Raw genomic sequence first — 19,472 nt, 5'->3', positions numbered from 1 at the left:
TTAATTAACCATTTTGGATTAATTATACAACCAATCTAGAAGTAAATTTAAAAAAAAAATCCAGAAATATTGTCATCTACAAGTCAAAAAGCATCTGATGCAGAATTCAGGCACCGTCATAAAAGAATGGCCTGCTTTAGTTCTTATTTTCACGAGAGCGTGCGGCTAGAATAGAATCCTCATGTCTATGACTCTTGGATAAGAACTCGTTGAACTTATACAAGAACGCAATGCTTTTGTGTCTTGTAGAGTAAACTTTTATATCAATAATACCCGGTGACAATTTATTTTCACTTACATTCAAAATTTCTGAAAAAATTAATGAGAAATGAGATATATGATAAATGATGTGATATGTAAATGAAGAGATAGAAAAAAGTAATGGAAAATAAAATTCAAACGAGAGAAAAATGTAAATGAATCAAAATTTATTTTTTATTTAGTTTCCCGGCAGGCAGGCGCCAACCTTTTTGGCACAGGTCAAAACCCCAAGTTCATCTTTGTTGACCCAACTAACTTTCTTGCACTGCCATCTTTTTGGAACTTTGAAGACAATTAAGAACAAGTAGGTAGTTCGTGTACTTTAGAAATAGGAAAAGAGTAAAATATTATACAAAATTAATGCAATTGATAAAAAAATATGATAATAAGGTGGTGTTGTCTAAGGTACTCACGGTGGGTTGTTCAAGTGATACATATTTAATTTTTCTTAACTAAGGTGTCAGGTTTAAGTCTTGTGGATGAAAAAAACTTTCCACTGAAAGAGTTAGCTCCACCATGATATGGATGTTCCCGGCTCGAACATGATTCATTCTAAATGAGCACACATATCTTACACCAAAAAAAGGTGTTGTCTAAGGTGAAATAGTTAATAAGTCTAAAGTTCACTTTTACTCTCACTCCAAAACTTAGGTGTTTTCCTACTTTAACCCCAAATTTGTGTAAGCTTCTAATTGTGCGCCCATATGGTGCCAACTAAGAACCCGAAGCATTGCGAAAAAGACCACCAAAATTAAGAAGCTGCTTGCGTAAATCATAGAGCTTAAGGATAAAACTAGTTGTCGAAAACCAAAGTAACATTTAACGCTGGTCTGAAGCAAGGAGCGACATTAACTCTGTTGGGGCAAGGACCGATTCCGGACACCAAACATACAACTTAGACCCAACAAGCAAACCTGTTAGCTCACACATATGTCTCTCGTGGAATATGCTTAAAACATACACACCATAGACGAGTAAAAGCATCAACAATCTCCACCAACAAAGCTTCCAAATACGAAGTTAAATGGGAGATTCCAACACCCTAATATCATCAAGCGAGTCACTCTTAAAACGTCATGCCGAAAACCCAACTCCCAAGCTAAAAGGAGACACGCTTGATGGTCAACAACTCACATGAGAGCAAAAACCCGTTGGAGGGGCCCGAAAAGCTGCCTAGTAAAAAAGCAGAAGCATTGCGAAAAAAGGCCACCAAAACCGAGAAGCTGGTTGCGTAAATCATAGCTGTCACCCGTGTTAAGCTTAACTGTAAAACCACTTGCCTAATACCAAAGTAACTCGATACCTAAAGTAACATTTAACCCTAATTAAAAAAAAAAAACATTTCACTCATTTTTTTCATTTACTAAAAAAGAAAAGAAAAAAGAATGCTATCCAAAAAACAGTTAAAAAATGAAAATTGTGTGACAATAATAAAAGACGTCAAAGCACTTCCATCACTCTCTCACCGTTCGTTCTCAGTTCTCACTATAAAGACTAGAGCTGGGCGAATTGGCCCGCGCCCGCGGGCCGGCCCGCGTAACCCGCAGTCCGCGCGGGCTGTGGCCCGCTGAATGGTTGCCCGTTTAAATGCGGGCCTACGCGGTCTGGCCCGCTCAACCCGCGAGTTCAGGCGGGTTGAACCGCGGTTTTGCGGGCTGGACCGCATTATAAAAAAAAAAACCTTGAAATGAAGAACTGGCCCAACAGGAAAATAAAAGTTTAAGACACCAAAAAAAAAAAAGGTCCAACCCATTCCTCTCTCTAAAATCTTATCTGATTTCATTACAAACCCTAAATTACTTTTGGTTCCTCTCCTCTCTCTCTCAAATGACACACGCTCCCTCTCTTCCTCAAGTCCCACTGTCCCAGCCGCCCAGCACCAACAGCCAAGCACCCAGCACAGCAGCCACCCGCGGCCACCACACACGCTCCCTCTCTTCCTCACGCCGCCGCGCCACCGCCCATCAACCAGGTTTGCTCCTCCTTTCTTAATGTTCTATTTTCCCTGTTGTTTGGTACCATTGATATGAATCAATCCTTTTATGTTGGTGATGCTGCTGGGAGAAAATCAGATCATAGTGTGGTCATTGTTTCAGTGTTGATTTTGACAATGCTGAGTTTGGAATGTGGTGTTATCGTGAGAAAGAATGATCAAAATCAAAGGTTACACAGGTTTAGCGTGAGTGCTGTATATATCTAAGGATGTTTTTTGTCTGCCACAATGCCCAACCAGCTATAATAGGTTGTAGAATATGCCAACTTAAAATTGACGGAATGCTACATGCATTAGACTAATAGCACCACGTATTTCAAGAGGTTCCCAGTGTAATCTTAGCAAACTTATTTACTTTTTTCTAAGTCATTATACAAAAGGTCAAAAAGTCACAAATTTGATGCTTTTTAGTTTTTTCCATCACTTTACTCTTTCCATTTTAGAGAACCAGATCATAGTGTGGTCATTGTTTCAGTGTTGATATTTTTTTTGTACAATGTTTTTTTACTGAAGTTAGATTCTATAGTTTTGTTAGATAATATATTCTATTTTTATTGTTTTATAGGAGGAAATATGTCTGAATCTGATTCTTCTGATTCCTCTATGAATGAATTGGATGAAACTGTTAATGTTGGTGAGTCTAGTGCTAATCCTTTGAACCTTGAAACTGAAAATTCCATTGAATCACCCGCAGAAGTTGATAAGAATAAGAAGAGAGATAGGTCGCTCACATCTAATGTTTGGGATTACTTCAAAACAATTGGTAAAGGAGCTGATGGGAAAAATAGAGCTGAATGTCTTGCTTGTGGGAAGCAATATGTATGTGGTGGTCATGACTATGGAACTTCATCTTTGAGGCGTCACAAAAATGCGTGTCAAATGATTCCAAAGTTTCATGAAACTACTGCTGGTAAACTAATGCTTCATCAAGGTGCCAAATTGAGAACTAGAAAAGTGGATAACAAAGTTGTACGTGATATGTTAGCCATGTCTATCATAGAGCATGACCTTGCTTTCAATTTTGTGGAGTATAGGAGGATTAGAGAGTTGTTGAAATATTTGAATCCTGAAGTAAAGGTACCCTCTAGACGTGCTTCCACAATAGATATTATTAAGTTGTATGAGGGAGAGAAAAAAAAATTGAAAGAAGAGTTGGCCAAAGTTCCAAGTAGGATAAATTTGACTTCTGATTTGTGGACTGCTTGTACTGCTGCTGGTTATATTTCATTGACTGCTCATTATGTTGATGAAAATTGGAAACTGAATAGTAAAATTCTTAATTTTTGTCATTGTCCTCCTCCACATTCTGGGCAAGAGTTGGCTAAGATTGTGAATGATTTCTTGGTGGATTGGGGAATCGAGGGAAAAATATTCTCATTGACTTTGGACAATGCTAAGTCTAATGACACATTGGAAAAGTCTTTGAGAGATACGTTGAAGAATAATAAAAGTTTGTTATGTGATGGTGAATTTTTTCATGTTCGTTGTTGTGCCCACATACTAAACCTCATAGTTCAAGATGGTTTGGATGTTGCTAATGATGCTTTATCCAAAATTAGAGAAAGTGTCAAGTATGTTAGGGCAACGCAAGGAAGAAGGGATGTTTTTAAAGTTTATGTGGAGAAACATGGTATTGATAAGGAGACAAAGGTTGGTTTGCGTTTGGATGTTGTTACTAGGTGGAACTCCACCTACTTGATGCTTAAAAGTGCACTTGTATATCGACGTGCATTTAAGGAGCTTGCTTTAGATGATTCACACTACAAATCTCTCCCTAGTGATGAAGATTGGGAAAGAGGAAAAAAAATTTGTGAGGTTTTGCTTCCATTCTATGATATCACAAATATGTTTTCTGGATCCACTTATCCAACATCTAATTTGTATTTCATGCAAGTGTGGATTATTGAATGTTTGTTGTTTCAAAATAAGACTCATGAGGATGCGGTGATCAGGGACATGATAAAAGAAATGCAGCTGAAATTTGATAAGTATTGGTGTGATTATAGTGTTATTCTTGCACTTGCCTCCGTTCTTGATCCTCGCTTGAAGCTTCAATTTTTGGAGTTTTGTTATTCTGACATTGGACTTGATGCAATTGCTCGCCAAACTAAGATGAGGATTGTCAAACAAAAGATGTATGATCTATTTCATGAGTATGTCAACAATTTTGATGGTGGAAGTCAATCCACACAAGAGACATTGGATACTACTAGTGACATTGCTAATGCTTCTCAACCTAGTAGTTCTCTTACCACCAATGTTTTGGATGTAAGTATTTGTTTACTCCTTGTATTTATTTTTTACCTAAATTTTTAATTAGTTTTTACATTTATTAATTATTGTTTCTATTTTATTATGTAGAGATTTATCACATATGAGAATCAAAATATGTCACAAGTAGGAAAGTCTGAATTGGAAACATATTTGGATGATCCAAGACTTTCTTCACAATATCATAAGGATCTTGATCTTTTGCAATATTGGAAGGAGAATAAACAAAGATATCCAATTCTTGCATTGATGGCTTGTGATATATTGAGCATTCAAATTACAACCGTAGCATCCGAATCCTCTTTTAGTATTGGCTCTCGTGTTCTCAACAAATATCGAAGCTCTCTTCTCCCCAAGAATGTGCAAGCTTTGATTTGTACAAGAAATTGGTTGCTAGGATTTGATGTTCAAGGTAATTATTGCATTCTTTCATGAACGAAATGTTTATAAAATCATACATTGAATTATTTTTTACCTTTTAAATTTATTATCAATTATGACTTATAACATTTGAATTTGAGTTGTAGGAGATGAAGAAGATGATGAAAATGAGGAGCCACCTACATCCAAGAATGTTGAATGAAGAATTGATGATTGATGCATGAATTGGATATTTGATGTTTTGGTTTGTTTTAGATTTTTAAGACATGTTTGTTCAACTTTAAGATTTGTAAGACTTGTATGCATTACTTAAGGATTTCATGTTTGGATTTGTTAGACTTAATGTGTCAGGATTTGTAAGACTTCTTTTATGTTATTTAAATTTATAGTAATATTATATGCAAGAAGTTAAGAATGGATTTGATCATTTGAGTTTACTAATTATGAATTATTATGTATCAACAAAGTTTGACAACTTTGGAAAAAAAATCCATTCATTTTTTAATTTAGTCATTTATAAGGTTTTTTATGAAAAAAAATATTTTTAATTTAGTTTTAAATTGCATTTTTATTTTTTTTTAATTTGGCTGGTGGCCCGCGGGCCAGCCCGCTTATCCGCGGGGCGGGGGCGGACCAGCGTATCAGAGGCCCGTTTAAATGCGGGCCTACGCGGTGCGGGCCTACGCGGGGCGGGCCTACGCGGGGCGGGCCTATGCGGGGCGGTTTACCCGCATACCCAGCTCTAATAAAGACCTATTCAATTCGCATTTCTTCAGGATCCGCGATCATTTTCTCCTTTTTTTCATCCTTGACTCTTCTACGGTACGCTCTTCTCCTCTATTCTCTTCTCTTCTTCTTCTTCCTCCGATTCCAAACCCTACCTCGCTTTTCCCTCTTCATTCATTCTCTCATCCCTGCATCAAACTCAAAATCTCACCTCATTGTTCCCCTTCTGATCCCACCGCAGCTTGTAGTTTTGTTCTTTCGCATCAGATTCAACTTTTTCAATTCATGTGTTTTGATTCTGTTCGCATCTAGTTTGCTAACTTTCACGAGTTGATTCAGGTTTTGTTGCGTTCATCATCCAAATGGCGTTCTTCCGAAGCGTTTCTGCGCTTTCCCGGCTTCGATCTCGTGTGGTAACTAAATTCTCCCCATTTTCATCAATTTCTCTGTGTTTGATTGTTTAGGTAACATTGTAACCTGCTATATTTCTTTTCATTTTTGTGCCATTTTTAATTTCTTTGCAATGATGATCATCTTTATGACAGGGTCAGCAATCTAGTCTCGCCAATTCAGTTAGATGGCTCCAAACTCCGAGCTCCGGTAACACTGTAAGCTCTCTCGTCCTCGTTATCGATGTATCTTTTGATGGAAATTTCTTTCAGTGCTGTAGTAGTAGTAGTATACTAGTATGTATTGTACTCCACCACTTGTAACAGTGCTACTTGTTATTGTATGTTCATTTATTCCTATTGTAAAAATTTTGGTTGAAAAGAAATGGGAAATAACTGTCTATATGTGAGAGAGGAGCACAAGTTTTCAGTACTGTACCGTAGTAGCACTGTTCAATATGGGGATTCTATTGCTGTTATTATGGTGTGGTTTGGAGTTGCATAGCATAATGTAGTTTAGTTTGTCTCGGTTGGACTTTGGACGATATCTGAAACTTATCGGTGTTTATGCAATATGCATGAAGTTGCTTGAATCTCTTGGTCTCTGTCTAATTTGGCTTTTATTCATACCTTTTCTGTTTTACAGGATCTTTATTCTGAGGTGAAGGAACTAATTCCTCAGTATCAGGTTTGTCTACAATTTGAAGCTTTGGTACTAGTGATACTGTTTATTTCTATTCATTGTTTCTTGCTGCTTAGCTTTCAACTGGAAACCTGATTGCAGGAACGTGTTAAGAAGTTGAAGAAAGATCATGGAAATGTTGAACTGGGAAAAATCACTGTTGATATGGTAACTATATCATTTTCCATAGTTAGAGAACTTCAAGTTACTAGCAGCATTAATTGCTGTCCTCCCTTCTTGTCTATAAGCTACTCATTTTTGGAAGTTTTCTTTCTCACAATTTAAAGGTACTTGGTGGAATGAGAGGAATGACTGCTTTGGTGTGGCTTGGCTCAGCTGTTGACCCAGATGAGGTATACATATCTCAATGAACTCAGGCTTCACTATTAAAGACCTTTATGAGCTATTAAAATGATGTGTTGTATGACTTTCTAATCACTATTGATTAATTGATGGAGTCTCAGACATAGCATTTGTTTGTTAATGTTTACTGAATTTATCTGAGGTCAGCATGTTTTTTTTCTTCTAGGGAATTCGGTTTAGGGGCATGTCAATTCCTGAATGCCAGAAAGCACTTCCAGGTGCTTTTCCTGGGGGGGAACCTTTGCCTGAAGCTGTACTGTGGCTTCTACTCACAGGAAAGGTATGCAATAGTTCTACATAATCAAATTGAATTAATTCTTTTTGGCGTTTGCTTGTAATTGTAATCAATATAGCAAAACCTTGTATGAAGGTATTTTAATACGTGCTCTTGGTTTAAATATGATTGTATAATATTTTATTCATACCTTCTGTCACAGATACCAAGTAAAGAACAAGTGGATTCATTAGCCCAAGAATTGCGAAGCCGTGCAACTATCCCAGGTTCATTTTCTTTTAAAGTCATAGCTTGGTTATAATTATCTTGAAGCAATAATTGTTCGTTGTAATATAATAGAGTTACTCCAAGTTGATTGTCATGGTTTTGTATAGTGCTTTTGTCAGTTGTAAGTTCTATAGATATAAGTTTTATAGTGTAGATGCTTTTCTTCCAAGTTTAAGTGAATTGTCATAATATAAAGTTAGAAACAGTGAATGGCAATATATTCAAGACCATGTTATAATATGAAGGGTCGGTCTCTCATTGGTTCGTTGTGTTTTATAACATCATAGTTGATAGGAACTTTACATGAGGCTATTCTCAATTGTTCATTTTCATTTGTATGATTTTTGTTTGAGGAAATGCACATTGGAATCTAAGTTCTTGCTACTTAAAAAGATATGGAGATGCTTTGGTGCATTTTGCCTTTCTTTACAACATTCACCGCTTGATCAAATATCACGTGTGTGGCGTGGCGTGTATCTAGAAATTTCAACACAAATAATTTTTGCTAGTTTGTCTATGATGCACTTGATTCTGAGTTTATTCTTGTTATGCCCCTGAATTGTGAACTCATGTTTTATTGCAGATTATGCTTATAAGGCAATTGATGCTCTGCCTGTTTCTGCTCATCCAATGACACAATTTACAACTGGTGTCATGGCCCTCCAGGTTGAATGGCAGATTTTTTTTCTTGAACTTTTAATTTATGCATTTATTTTCTTGGAATGAATTTTTCTTCCGTAGTTAAACTACTTAGATGACCATATTCATTTATTGGAACTTGTGTTCGTGATAGGCTATTGAGCTGTCCATTTTGTTCAGAAAAAATGACCTGTGTTGCATCATGTTTTGTTTCGTAGATATATTTGCCAATTATTTAGGTAATATTAATAATTAGCTTTTATGAAGTAAAATTAATCAGAGGGTGAAGACCACACCTCTGAACAATGAAGTGTCCGAGTGTCTGACACGGGGCCGACACTCACACTGCTCTGGAACTGATTTGACATGTGTAGGGCACCTCTTTGCAGTATCTGAATTAAAAAATATTATTTTTTGGCTCTGACATTTCTTAGACACGGCTCAGAGCCGCAGTCTCAAAAGACCGAGCCAACACGATTTTTTGTCTAGACACCTATAGGACACTGATTTCATAAAAACATTCTTCAACTTTTTACAAGTCAGCTTATTTTTTATTTTAAATGCTAAAAAAATCATGTAAAAATCGAACCTATACAATCTACTTTCAAATATCCTAAGTTGTTTTAAGAGAGAATGTGTCATCTTCTTGTTGCAAGTTGTGAAAATGATATATGAATGCCTCGTAGTGTTTATTTTTGGGTTATCATCATAAGAAAATTGGAAAGTTTATCTTGGCTTTGAGAAGGTGAATATATATATATATATATAATATGTTAATCTTAATTCTCAATTTAGATTTGTCATTTTGATATTTTCAGTTTTTTTAAATATATAAATACTCGGGTTCCTGGTATCCTATTTTTTGGATATTAATTGTGCGTATTGTCTGTGTTGTGTCCGATATCTGCGTGGAGTTGATGCTTCATAATGAATCAAATTTTATCTCTGAGGAGCAGAAAATAAGGTGATTCAATTTTCTGAGGGGGCACTCTAATAAGCATGTCTAACATGTGCCTATTCTCGGTCCAATCTCAGCAAACAAGGATGCTGCCATAGTCTTAAATGAAACATAGATGGCTTGGACACAAAATTAATTGAAAGATATAAAAATATTGAATTTTCTTCTTTTAGATATAATCATGTCATGTTGGTTCTTATGGATGTAGTTTTGGTGGTCTAGTTGCTTAATGTCAGTATGGTGTAAATATTTAATGTATATTAATGGTTGAGTTGGCATCTTCCACATAGTCTATAACTTGGACACAAAATTGGTCAATGAATAAAGAGAATTAACTGAGTTGCAGATGCAGAAGAAGCAAACTGTAATGTGTTCTTCTAAAAGAATGAGTTTCTTAGTTTAACAATGTCCCCCCCCCCCCCCCCTCTTATGCTGTTTCCTTTGTATATATGGTTTCTTTCTATTCTCCATTCCCATCTAAATGTAGATTCTTCCTTTTTGGAAGAAGAGAAGGAATAGAAACATGGATTTAGTTTTGCAATATTTCACTAAGGGTCATAGTAAATTAAATTTATTGCCTAACATTTACATTGTTAATGTTCTTGTAAATTGTAATAGAAAGAATGATTTACGATCAATCCATTTCATCTTCAGGTGCAGAGTGAGTTTCAGAAGGCATATGAGGGTGGGATAGCTAAGTCAAGGTAGGATTCTAAATGGTTTTGTGTTACTTGCACCTTATAAGCTACTGTATCATGTTTACTGCTTGGTTATAGGTATTGGGAGCCAACTTATGAGGATACATTGAATTTAATTGCTCGTTTGCCCGGAATTGCTGCTTACATTTACCGACGGTATGTGATGCATATCATCCTCATTAATATTACACACTCCAAAAAAAAAAGGTTAATTTGTGGGATGAAGCCAATTGGAAGTGTTAAGACAGATTTATACTATCTTTTCATATTCTGATTAATTTCTTACCTCATTTTGAAGGATATACAAGGATGGAAAAATCATCCCATTGGATGATACTCTGGATTATGGTGCAAACTATGCTCACATGTTAGGATTTGATGATCCAGAGATGCTGGAGTTTATGAGGCTGTACATTTCCATTCATAGGTTTGTATCCCATTCTGAATGATGCCACATGCTACGGTCATGATGAGTTGCATGGTTTCCCTTTTAATTAGCAGTGGCCACCGTTTTTACTGTTTGATTGTTTTGTTATTTTTTGTTTGCAGTGATCATGAAGGTGGCAATGTTAGTTCTCACACAGCCCACTTAGTAAGTTGTTTCTGTTAAACTCTGTCCATTCTGTTTTAATTCTGAATTCTGAAATATTTAATATTGAGGACTTGTACTTTAATAAACACCTGTACTTCTATTTAGTTTTATTCTTTTTATTTTTCTGATGTATTGTACTGTGCAATCTCTTTAGGTTGCTAGTCCACTGTCAGATCCTTACCTTGCATTCGCAGCTGCGTTGAATGGTTTAGCTGGGCCACTGCATGGTTTGGCCAATCAGGTTATTGTTTTTTGTTCTTCTCTTTTTATCTGTTTTTCCTCTGATATGAAATATTTTGTAGTTCATCTTTCTGTTCAGGAATCATGTATGGATAATGTTTACTCTGACCTGACATTTTCACTATTATTTAAAACCAAATAGAACTTTCCCATGTTAGTATATGTGCTATACTGATAAATACAGTCAGATATTAGTCACGTACAAGGATTATTTTAGTTTTATTCACAACTATCATGTTATTACAGGAAGTTCTACGATGGATCAGATCGTTAGTTAACGAGTTTGGAACTCCAGATATAAGTACAGAACAATTGTCTGACTACATTCATAAAACATTGAGCAGTGGCAAGGTAATGTAGTAACTGATTTGAATTTATGATGCTGAATGAAGTTTTCCTAGCTGCTTTTTCCATTTAGCTTTTTTATTTAGAGTACAATGATGGCAAAGAGATCAATGCTTACTGCCTGAACCTTTCACCACTAGCCCACTCCTAGTGGCTTTTTCTTTAGCCTTTGATTTTTGGTCAATTAATGAAAAAAAAAATTGGGAGATTTTGTTGATCTCCGAAAGACATTATTTATTGCAAATTTAATCCCTTTATTACTATAGCTAATGTGCGATTTTGGTCCCCCAATAAGGTGTTTGTACTAACGTAATCTCATTTTTTAAATTAGTCCATTAAACTTGAGTCCATCACATTTTGATTCCTTCGTCTTAAACTATCAAAGTTCTCAATTTTTACTCAAAATCTCCATGAACTTTTTTTTAAAAATAGACTCTATTTGCTCGAATAAACTTGAGGGACTTAAATCGCCCATAATCCTAAGTAGAGGGAATAAAAGTATAATTCAGCATTTTCAAAATAAAAGAGTGGTTTATGTGATGGGCCTTAAGAGTAATATAGAGCCTGTTTGGAAACGGGCTTATTGGAGCTTATCTACTAGAAAATACAATAAATAAGCTCCAACCAGTGCTCTTTGGTTTGCATTCAAACGGGGACATAGTCAAATCCTTTACTAGTAAGGGATTCTCATATGGTAATATGCATATCTTTGCCCTAAAGGTGATTTTAAAGAGAGTATCACTGTCTTGTTCTGATGTCTTTTATAGCAAAGAGAAGCCTTTCTTAGCAGCACGATAAATTGTTTGGGTGTAATTGCCGTTTTTGGATTTGCAGGTTGTGCCTGGATATGGACATGGGGTTTTGCGCAATACTGATCCAAGATACACATGTCAGAGGGAGTTCGCACTGAAGCATTTGCCTAATGATCCACTTTTCCAGCTGGTAATCACTTGTTTCCTTATCTTATATTTGTTTGCTTTGGAGTGCTTTTCTATGGCACAACCAGATTTTACTCCTAGTAAATTTCTGCATGATATATAATGTGACTTTCTTATCTTTTCAGGTGTCAAAAATAAAAGAGGTTGTGCCTCCCATTCTAACCAAGTTAGGCAAGGTAGTGCTTTGTTTCTATTTTTTTCAATGAACATTCGTATGGAACTATTTTCCCTACTTTGTTGTTAGAGTTCAAAATGGCTTTTGCATAATGAATGTACACTGTCTAATGGCTACTATTTTATGAATACCTGTTCACACCAAAAACACAGTAGGATTCTAAGGTTTAGCAGGGCATTCCAGATTGGTTCTGTTTGCTTTGATTTTTTCTTCCTAGTAGTTTACACATGGATGATGTCGTTTTTACTGATACATTTTCATATAGATTCCTGCATTCAATTTGATAGACATTAGGGTTGCTGTAATCATAGTTTGATCGTGATGTTCTTCTATGGTATAGGTTAAAAATCCATGGCCTAATGTTGATGCTCACAGTGGAGTGCTACTAAACTACTATGGTCTAACTGAGGAAAAGTATGTGATTACTTCGCTCTCGCCTGTTGGACTTGAGATAGTTTTCATTATGCAATTATTTGTTAGGCTGAATCTGACGATCTCTTACATTCTGTACAGCTATTATACTGTTCTCTTTGGTGTAGCGAGGAGTATTGGAGTTGGTCCTCAGGTTTGTCATGCCTCTTTGTTTCCTTGTTAACATTTCTCTTTCCGAATCATGCTATTTGATGCAGAACCTATGTCTACGAATTAGATCCGCATGGGTTGTGCAATTTCTTTTTCTTCTTCAAAAAAGTAATTAAAAGAGTAAAAAAGGTTTAGTGCTTATTGGAAGTAATAAGGCCATGTCTTTCGCATAAATTTTCATAAGAATCAGAATTTCTCCTCTTTTTGTTACCTTGGATTAAAATTTATCTTCATTTTGTGGTTTTTCAGTTGATCTGGGACCGGGCTCTTGGAATGGCACTTGAAAGGCCCAAAAGTGTCACCCTGGAGAAACTCGAGAGTTTGGTCGGCGCATCATCCTGAAATTTAAGTCACCATTTGTCTGTTAATTGCTAAAATACACTCTGCGGTAGATGGACGGCGGTCTTAAATTGAAATTTTAGTTTGATTGCAATGAGGAATATTCATTTCCCTTCCCTTTTCTGGCCATTCTGCCACCATGTTCCGTTTTAGAAGATTTTGGTATATAGGTAAAGGGTGGTAATACAACCCTCACAGTTTGTTTTTCCACTTCTTCTGAACTGCATAAATTAGGATTGAGGGAGCATTTGAATAAAAAGGCATTATTGTTTAGGGGGTATCCCCTTGTATTCTTTCTAAATTGGATTTTTTTATTGTTATGGCTATAGGCTAATACTCAATAAAAGTCGGTCCTGTGTATAAATCCAGCGTTTTCTTTTACCAAGAAAAAAAAAACTCTGGCATAATATATGCTGTGGTGGATCCTTTGTACTTCCTGAGATTTTGCTTGTATATTATTGTGCTTCATCTAGTATGTTAATGGTATTAAAACAGGAGCTGAAATTGGTGTGAAGAAAGTCAAGAAACGTTTTTAAAATGCAAAGTCTAAACTGTTTAATACCCTCCAAGCCCAAGGTGAGCTCATCACGGTTTGTTCATAAACAAGTCTTTTACCCCTTGAAGTGCCTCAGGAGGCATTGTAGAAGAGAAAATTCCGACTTGAATCTTGGATTGCACCTGGTAGGAGTAGATCGTGGGCCATTTGAGGGGTGTCAAACTGAATAAACTATTTTTATGTTTAACAGTATTATAAGGGTTGTTTAAATGACCCAAGGTAAAAAATGGGTTAAATCACCCAAGCTTAGGTTGTTCCAATCGTATTATTACATGTGTCTTTAAAAAATTCCAACTCATGTTACATGTGTCATCATAAAATCCAACTCATTCTTTTTTATATATTTTCATTAAATTCATTCTATTAAATAATTTATTTATACTTTAATCCCATCAATTAGGATATACTACACAATCAACATCTTTTCCAAAAGAAAACCAAGAACCCTAATCCCCAATTTTAAATGTCCTATTTTTTTTTTTTGGATAGTCCTATTTTATTTCATGAATTATCATATGCCTTGAATTTCATCCATCTCCATCATTTCAACATTTCAATAATTGCATGGTTTGTTTAATACGATCCCGATGGAAGTCATCCCGTATAATTGTATTTTGTTGATAGTTTTTTTGATGAAATAAAAATGAACATTAAAACAAGATTTGAAGTAATTTGAGTATAACTCAAAACTCACGAAGGTTCAAAAGCTCAAACTAATTAACCCGACAGAATCCATGAGTTATCAAATGACGGAAGAAACAATCTAAATTGTTCAGAAGTTTCAACTCTTTATAAATTCAATCTCGAATTGTTCATGTGGAAAAAATTGCTTACCTTTATTAGATTTTCACAATAAACTTCTAAAGAACAAGTCTACAACGATAGAGATTAAGATGCTCAAATGTAAAACCACTGTCTCATCCCAGTTTTCTATATAATGTTATGTTAAAAGTGTTTCTGCACCTTAAAATTTGATCTTAGACTGCATGAGTCAAGAAGAAAATGAACTTTTTGCACTAGTTTAATTAACCAATTAACTTTATCCCTGTCAAAGGAAGCCCAGCATGAAGTTGAACAACATCTCCAACAAGCTTAGCCATGGATCTGTAAGAATGTTCCGTAACGCCTGCAACATGAGGAGTCAGGTTGTTCATATTCACTTGTTTAAATTGATTGAAAGGGAAGATTTAAAATTGGGGATTAGGGTTTTGGTTTTTTTTTTTGGAAAATATGTTAATTGTGTAGTTTATCTTAATTGATGGGATTAAAGTATAAATAAATTATTTAATAAAATGAATTTAATGAAAAAAAAATTGAGTTGGAACATGACCTGGATTTTTTTAAAGACACATGTAATAATATCATTGGAACACCTAAGCTTGGGTGATTTAACTCATTTTTTACCTAGGGTCATTTAGACAACCCCGTATTATAAAGATGGTGAAAAATCCAGTGGGGTCATGGCCCCTGTGAGCCCCCCAGCTCCAGGGGCTCCACCACTGTCGCCCACTTAATTTGGCGTATATAAGATTCGATCTTATTTCTCAACCCATCCTGACCTCAGTTTATTCAACTCGCACCTTATCGAGTTTCTTCAAATTTATGGACGGGTTAATGTTTAAAAAGTAAAGTCTGGCCTAATTAATATTTAGGGTTGGGTGAGGGACAAGCACAACCCGTCCCACAAATACTCATTCTAAAAATACATTATATATGTGTGACCTATTTCAAAAAAATATACTCATTATATATTTATTATTTAGATTGGAACATTGTACCATGTAAAATTTAGTACAAACCATCTAATATATGTGTGACCTATTTCAAAAATATATTTATATGTGTAACTTCTGTGACCTATTTCAAAATATATATATATATATGTAACTTCTTTTATAATTCGTAATGAGGGAACAACTAGTTTTTTGACATAATGAGAAGCATTTATAATTCTTTTATGAGATTTAAAATTGTTATTCAACTTGTTTTTCAAACCAGCCTAAACCGATCATTTTGTGGCTCGATTTTTCTTAAACCCCACACTTATTTAACATATTTTTAGCCAGTGCAGAACTTCTAACACATTAACACAACCAGTCCTACAAACACTACACAAAACCAGGCCTCATTTTTAGCTCTATGCCCAAAGGATTAGTTTCTTTTTTGGCTACATCGTACCAAACAAGGGATTAGTCTGTAAATAAAATGTACCAATCCTTGTTTAATTTGTTGGAGTAAAAAGTAAAAAATTGCCTCCAAATAGTTAAATGCTCCACACTCGAACATAAGGTCCTAATTTGTGGAAAGTTCATAGAGTGATATGGCATCTCTCAGTCTCAGTCTCAGTCTCAGTCTCTTACCTGCCAGATCACAGTCACCACCACTGATTCTAGGGTTTTCTTCAACACCTCAAATCCATTCCACTCCCATTCTCAAATTATCTCCCTCATCTTCTACCCTCAGGTTCACACATTTCTTTGCTTTTCTTTTTCCATTCAATATTCGTTCCTATTAGTTCATTTTTCAATTTTTGTGGATTTTTCTATTCACTTGCTCAATTTTCCTGTTTTGGTTTCTGGGTTTTGTATTTCTCGCTACCAGCAACTGTAAAGTTTTGTTCTTTGCACTGAACCTGACTTGATTTTTTTTTTAATTCTACCTAGGACTTTGATTCTGTCTGTGTTTGTCATCACTAGTTTACTGTCCTTGTTTCTTTTTAATCTGTGATCCCTGGCCTTGACTATAGGTTCATTTAGCCTAGTTTTAGTTTAACAACTCAAGGTTTTTGAAGTTAATTAAAGGAAATCTATTACTGGCAGTTGTTTGGGTATGTTTATATGAGGATTTTAGAGGGTAAAGGGGACTAGGGCAGAGTAAACATTTTTAAATTATTTTTTTGGTACATCGGAAAGATAAACTACAACCCTTCAGGGTTTCCCTGAACCTCGCTCTTCCCAACTCACTACTAGCTATCCTTCAAGGACAAACATTTTTTAATTTATAAAATTTTATTAATGAAATTGAATAAGAAATTATCCAAAGGTTCCATGATAACTTGTCATTCTTGCTCTTATTTCTGATTAGGAGATTTTCTTACTTAAAATTAAACCCTTCTTTGCTCCTCCATCCAAACGTGTTTGTTGAATGAGTGGCAATGAGTGTGTGTCTATGCCAAAGTTCATTGTTGTAATTCTTACACCTTTTTAAATTACACTTGAATTTACTTATTTGTTGTAATTTTACATGAAACTATCTCTATCTTCTGGCCTTGATTGTATCCAGGTGCAAGGTTTCTAGAAGATTGCAAATTAATCAGAAGCTATGGAGTGTTCCTGCAACAAACCCCAACTCTGTTGGTGGAAAATCACCAAATGAAGGATCAGATGTAAAGGAAACTAGTAATGCTGGCCAGGGACCTCCATTTCTTACTATTTTGGCTGGACTCGCCGTTTTTCTCCTCATTACTTGGTTCATTGGGTCCATTGTTGTGTGGTTGTTAAGTTTGATTGTTAATTTGCCCCCTCCAAAATAAATGTTTACTGTAATACTGTGTTTATACTTCAAGCCATGACATGAATCCTGATCATTTTCTCCCATAGTTTACATTTATGCATTTCGACTTGGTAGTATTTGAACTGTGAAAATTCCAAAGTTAGCTAAAAGTAAGACAAGGATAAAGGAAGACCTGAGGAATTGCCAACTCCTAGCACCATGTAGGTTTTAAGTGAGAGTCTATGAGAGCTTACGAGATAATTTTTTTACCCGTTTGGGTGCAAATCAAAGAGCAGTTATCGGAGCTCCAATAAGTCTGTATTCAAACGGGTTCATAATTTTTACTTTCTTCTTTCATTGGCTATACATCTGCTTTTCTAACATCTATTGACAAGCTTGAATTCCAAATCTCTGCCTTGAAATTCAGTTACTTGAAATTTCATTTCTGGCCTGGATAGTCAACTCTCAATGTAAACTTGGAATATCTTGTAAAGGAGTATTTTAACACATGAAAAGTGTACACCAGCTGTATGTCCTACATTGATGTCAGTACATGGTGGTTATAGAAGAAAATATAATTGAAATAGTTTGAGTTGTGTTTTTGTCACCTCTATGGCAATAGCTTATAGAAATTCAGTGTTTAATTTATGGGCAACATTGAATATGTTGACATTTTTTATTTGGTTTAAATCCATGTACTTTTAGAAAGTTGGTATTTGGGAGATCTAGAACACAAACCTTGTGTCCTCATATTTTACTTCACTCCATTTTATACCCATCGATTCAAGCATTGTATAGGTCAATTGTAGTCAGCCAATTTCATGGAAAAAGTTTGGTTAACATCTTATTTCCAGCAACACCCAGAGAGATATGAGAAAGAGAAATAAGAGTCATTATAAGGAATGTGAGAAGAAAAGAAGAGAGAAAGTTGAGTGAGAATAAATTAAACCCTAATTTCATTTCGCAATTGGTCATGTAAAGCTTGGAGTATTAGATAAACAAATATTAGAAAGTTAGTTAACTTATAGTTACTTTTCGGTTTAAGCTTTAGTTTTGTGTTAAAACAGTTTTGCTTTGTGGCGGTATTTTACTGCATGCATATTAGTTATAATGCTTTGTGGCAGCCAATTCTTCTAACATCCTCGTAGGATAGCTCAAGTAGTAGGAGCTGGGGGACATATGGGTTGGGTAGGGGAAGGTCCAGGGATCGATTCCCGACAGAGGCAATTTATCTTTCCGATGTACAAAAAAAAGTCAATTCTTCTAACCTTCCGGTGGTCACCATGGTTTTTCCGGCCACTATTTCTTCTCTGCTCCCGAACCAATATCCTTTGAGCATTTACTATATTCATCCTAATGCGAATCACTCTCTCATTCTCGTTGCTCTTGTTCTTGATACTTCCAATAACCACATATATATATATATATATATATATATATATATATATATATTTGCATTAGAGCGATGACCATCAGTGGCGGATCCAGGACCCTGGAGTCAGGGTGTTCAAATTTTTCAAATGAGGACATCGATAAAAATATAATTAAAAACAACTGTAATATGTTTATACATCAGAAATTATACAAATCTTAGTTGTCCTCTACGCGACAAGCTAAAACCCCTAAAAAACTACAATTAAAGGGTTGTACAAAACCAACAGTAGCTAGACAAAAACACAGTCAGGGACCATCTCTAAGGGAGTGCACAAACACAATAGCTGCAGCGTGCTCTGTACTTTAAGAGAGTCTCCATAGGTAAATCATAGATAGCTATTCAGTTACATGAGCCTTCTTTTTGTGATATAAACACTTCAGTTTTTCCAATAAAAATGTCAACTAAGCATTTGTAGACTCCCATTGTACATCACACTCAGTTTGGACTTTAGGTAAGGATAGTGAACAAACCTTAATGCACTAGGACATCCTCAAAGATAAATATTGTGTGAAGAGAAGCTAAATTCTTAATCAAGCTTGAAAGGGATATGATTCAAATCTTTTGCATAATGATTTTGATGGAGTTGTGTTCTCAGGTTGGGTAACAATCATGTTAGAAGCATCATTTGAATGAAATTATGACATTTGAGGAAATCAATTTAGAGAAATCAAGCTTGAGAAAGGAGAAGAGAAAGAAAGGAAATCAATTTAGGGAAATCAAGCTTGAGAAAGGAGAAAAGAAAGGAAATTAATTTAGCCATTTAGGGAAATCAGCCATACCTAGGGTAGAGCCGCAGAGCCAGAGGCACGGCTGGACTGGTCTGGTGGTGGGCAGTGGTGGTGCGGTGTGGTGGTGGGCGGTGGTGGTGCGCCGTTCCCGTGCGTGAGTTAATGACGGTCAGACCTAGGTGAGAGT

General features: G+C 35.6%; 3 protein-coding genes across 4 annotated transcripts; all 3 read left to right on the top strand.

Moving 5' to 3' along the window:
* Nucleotides 1–2,827: 2,827 nt before the first annotated feature.
* On the top strand, nucleotides 2,828–4,632 carry LOC130743666 (zinc finger BED domain-containing protein RICESLEEPER 2-like). Its single transcript, XM_057595899.1, has 2 exons — nucleotides 2,828–4,526; nucleotides 4,616–4,632. Exons 1-2 carry the CDS (start codon nucleotides 2,828–2,830, stop codon nucleotides 4,630–4,632), a joined length of 1,716 nt encoding a protein of 571 aa, XP_057451882.1.
* Nucleotides 4,633–5,656: 1,024 nt separating this feature from the next.
* LOC130745495 (citrate synthase, mitochondrial-like) lies at nucleotides 5,657–13,438 on the top strand. Of its 2 annotated transcripts, none has more exons than XM_057597790.1 (20): nucleotides 5,657–5,728; nucleotides 5,972–6,045; nucleotides 6,178–6,240; nucleotides 6,668–6,709; nucleotides 6,806–6,871; nucleotides 6,991–7,056; nucleotides 7,233–7,346; nucleotides 7,504–7,567; nucleotides 8,152–8,234; nucleotides 9,820–9,869; nucleotides 9,942–10,019; nucleotides 10,162–10,290; nucleotides 10,413–10,455; nucleotides 10,610–10,696; nucleotides 10,942–11,046; nucleotides 11,875–11,982; nucleotides 12,104–12,154; nucleotides 12,494–12,567; nucleotides 12,667–12,718; nucleotides 12,985–13,438. In XM_057597790.1, exons 2-20 carry the CDS (start codon nucleotides 5,995–5,997, stop codon nucleotides 13,075–13,077), a joined length of 1,419 nt encoding a protein of 472 aa, XP_057453773.1. In that variant the 5' UTR covers nucleotides 5,657–5,728; nucleotides 5,972–5,994; the 3' UTR covers nucleotides 13,078–13,438. The 2 variants fall into 2 exon arrangements, with proteins under 2 accessions (XP_057453773.1, XP_057453774.1); XM_057597791.1 differs by lacking the exon at nucleotides 5,657–5,728 and adding an exon at nucleotides 5,853–5,876.
* A 2,474-nt stretch (nucleotides 13,439–15,912) lies between these two features.
* On the top strand, nucleotides 15,913–17,259 carry LOC130749638 (uncharacterized). Its single transcript, XM_057603012.1, has 2 exons — nucleotides 15,913–16,093; nucleotides 16,913–17,259. The coding sequence occupies exons 1-2, from the start codon at nucleotides 15,951–15,953 to the stop codon at nucleotides 17,160–17,162; spliced, it is 393 nt and encodes a 130-aa protein (XP_057458995.1). The 5' UTR covers nucleotides 15,913–15,950; the 3' UTR covers nucleotides 17,163–17,259.
* The last annotated feature ends 2,213 nt before the right edge of the window (nucleotides 17,260–19,472 follow it).

The sequence above is a fragment of the Lotus japonicus genome, chromosome 3 (genome assembly GCF_012489685.1).
Source record: "Lotus japonicus ecotype B-129 chromosome 3, LjGifu_v1.2".
Taxonomy (NCBI): Eukaryota; Viridiplantae; Streptophyta; class Magnoliopsida; order Fabales; family Fabaceae; genus Lotus; species Lotus japonicus.
Note: the sequence above shows the minus strand (reverse complement) of the source record. Positions and strands in the feature narration are given on the sequence as shown.

What these genes read in the sequence shown, in the direction of transcription:
- LOC130745495 (XM_057597790.1), top strand. Translation starts at nt 5,995, where the DNA reads ATGGCGTTCTTCCGAAGCGTTTCTGCGCTTTCCCGGCTTCGATCTCGT. An exon ending in CCCGGCTTCGATCTCGTGTG is followed by an intron (nt 6,046 to 6,177) that starts GTAACTAAATTC and finishes TCTTTATGACAG; the next exon opens with GGTCAGCAATCTAGTCTCGC. An exon ending in CTCCGAGCTCCGGTAACACT is followed by an intron (nt 6,241 to 6,667) that starts GTAAGCTCTCTC and finishes TCTGTTTTACAG; the next exon opens with GATCTTTATTCTGAGGTGAA.
- LOC130749638 (XM_057603012.1), top strand. Translation starts at nt 15,951, where the DNA reads ATGGCATCTCTCAGTCTCAGTCTCAGTCTCAGTCTCTTACCTGCCAGA. An exon ending in CCCTCATCTTCTACCCTCAG is followed by an intron (nt 16,094 to 16,912) that starts GTTCACACATTT and finishes GATTGTATCCAG; the next exon opens with GTGCAAGGTTTCTAGAAGAT.
- LOC130743666 (XM_057595899.1), top strand. Translation starts at nt 2,828, where the DNA reads ATGTCTGAATCTGATTCTTCTGATTCCTCTATGAATGAATTGGATGAA.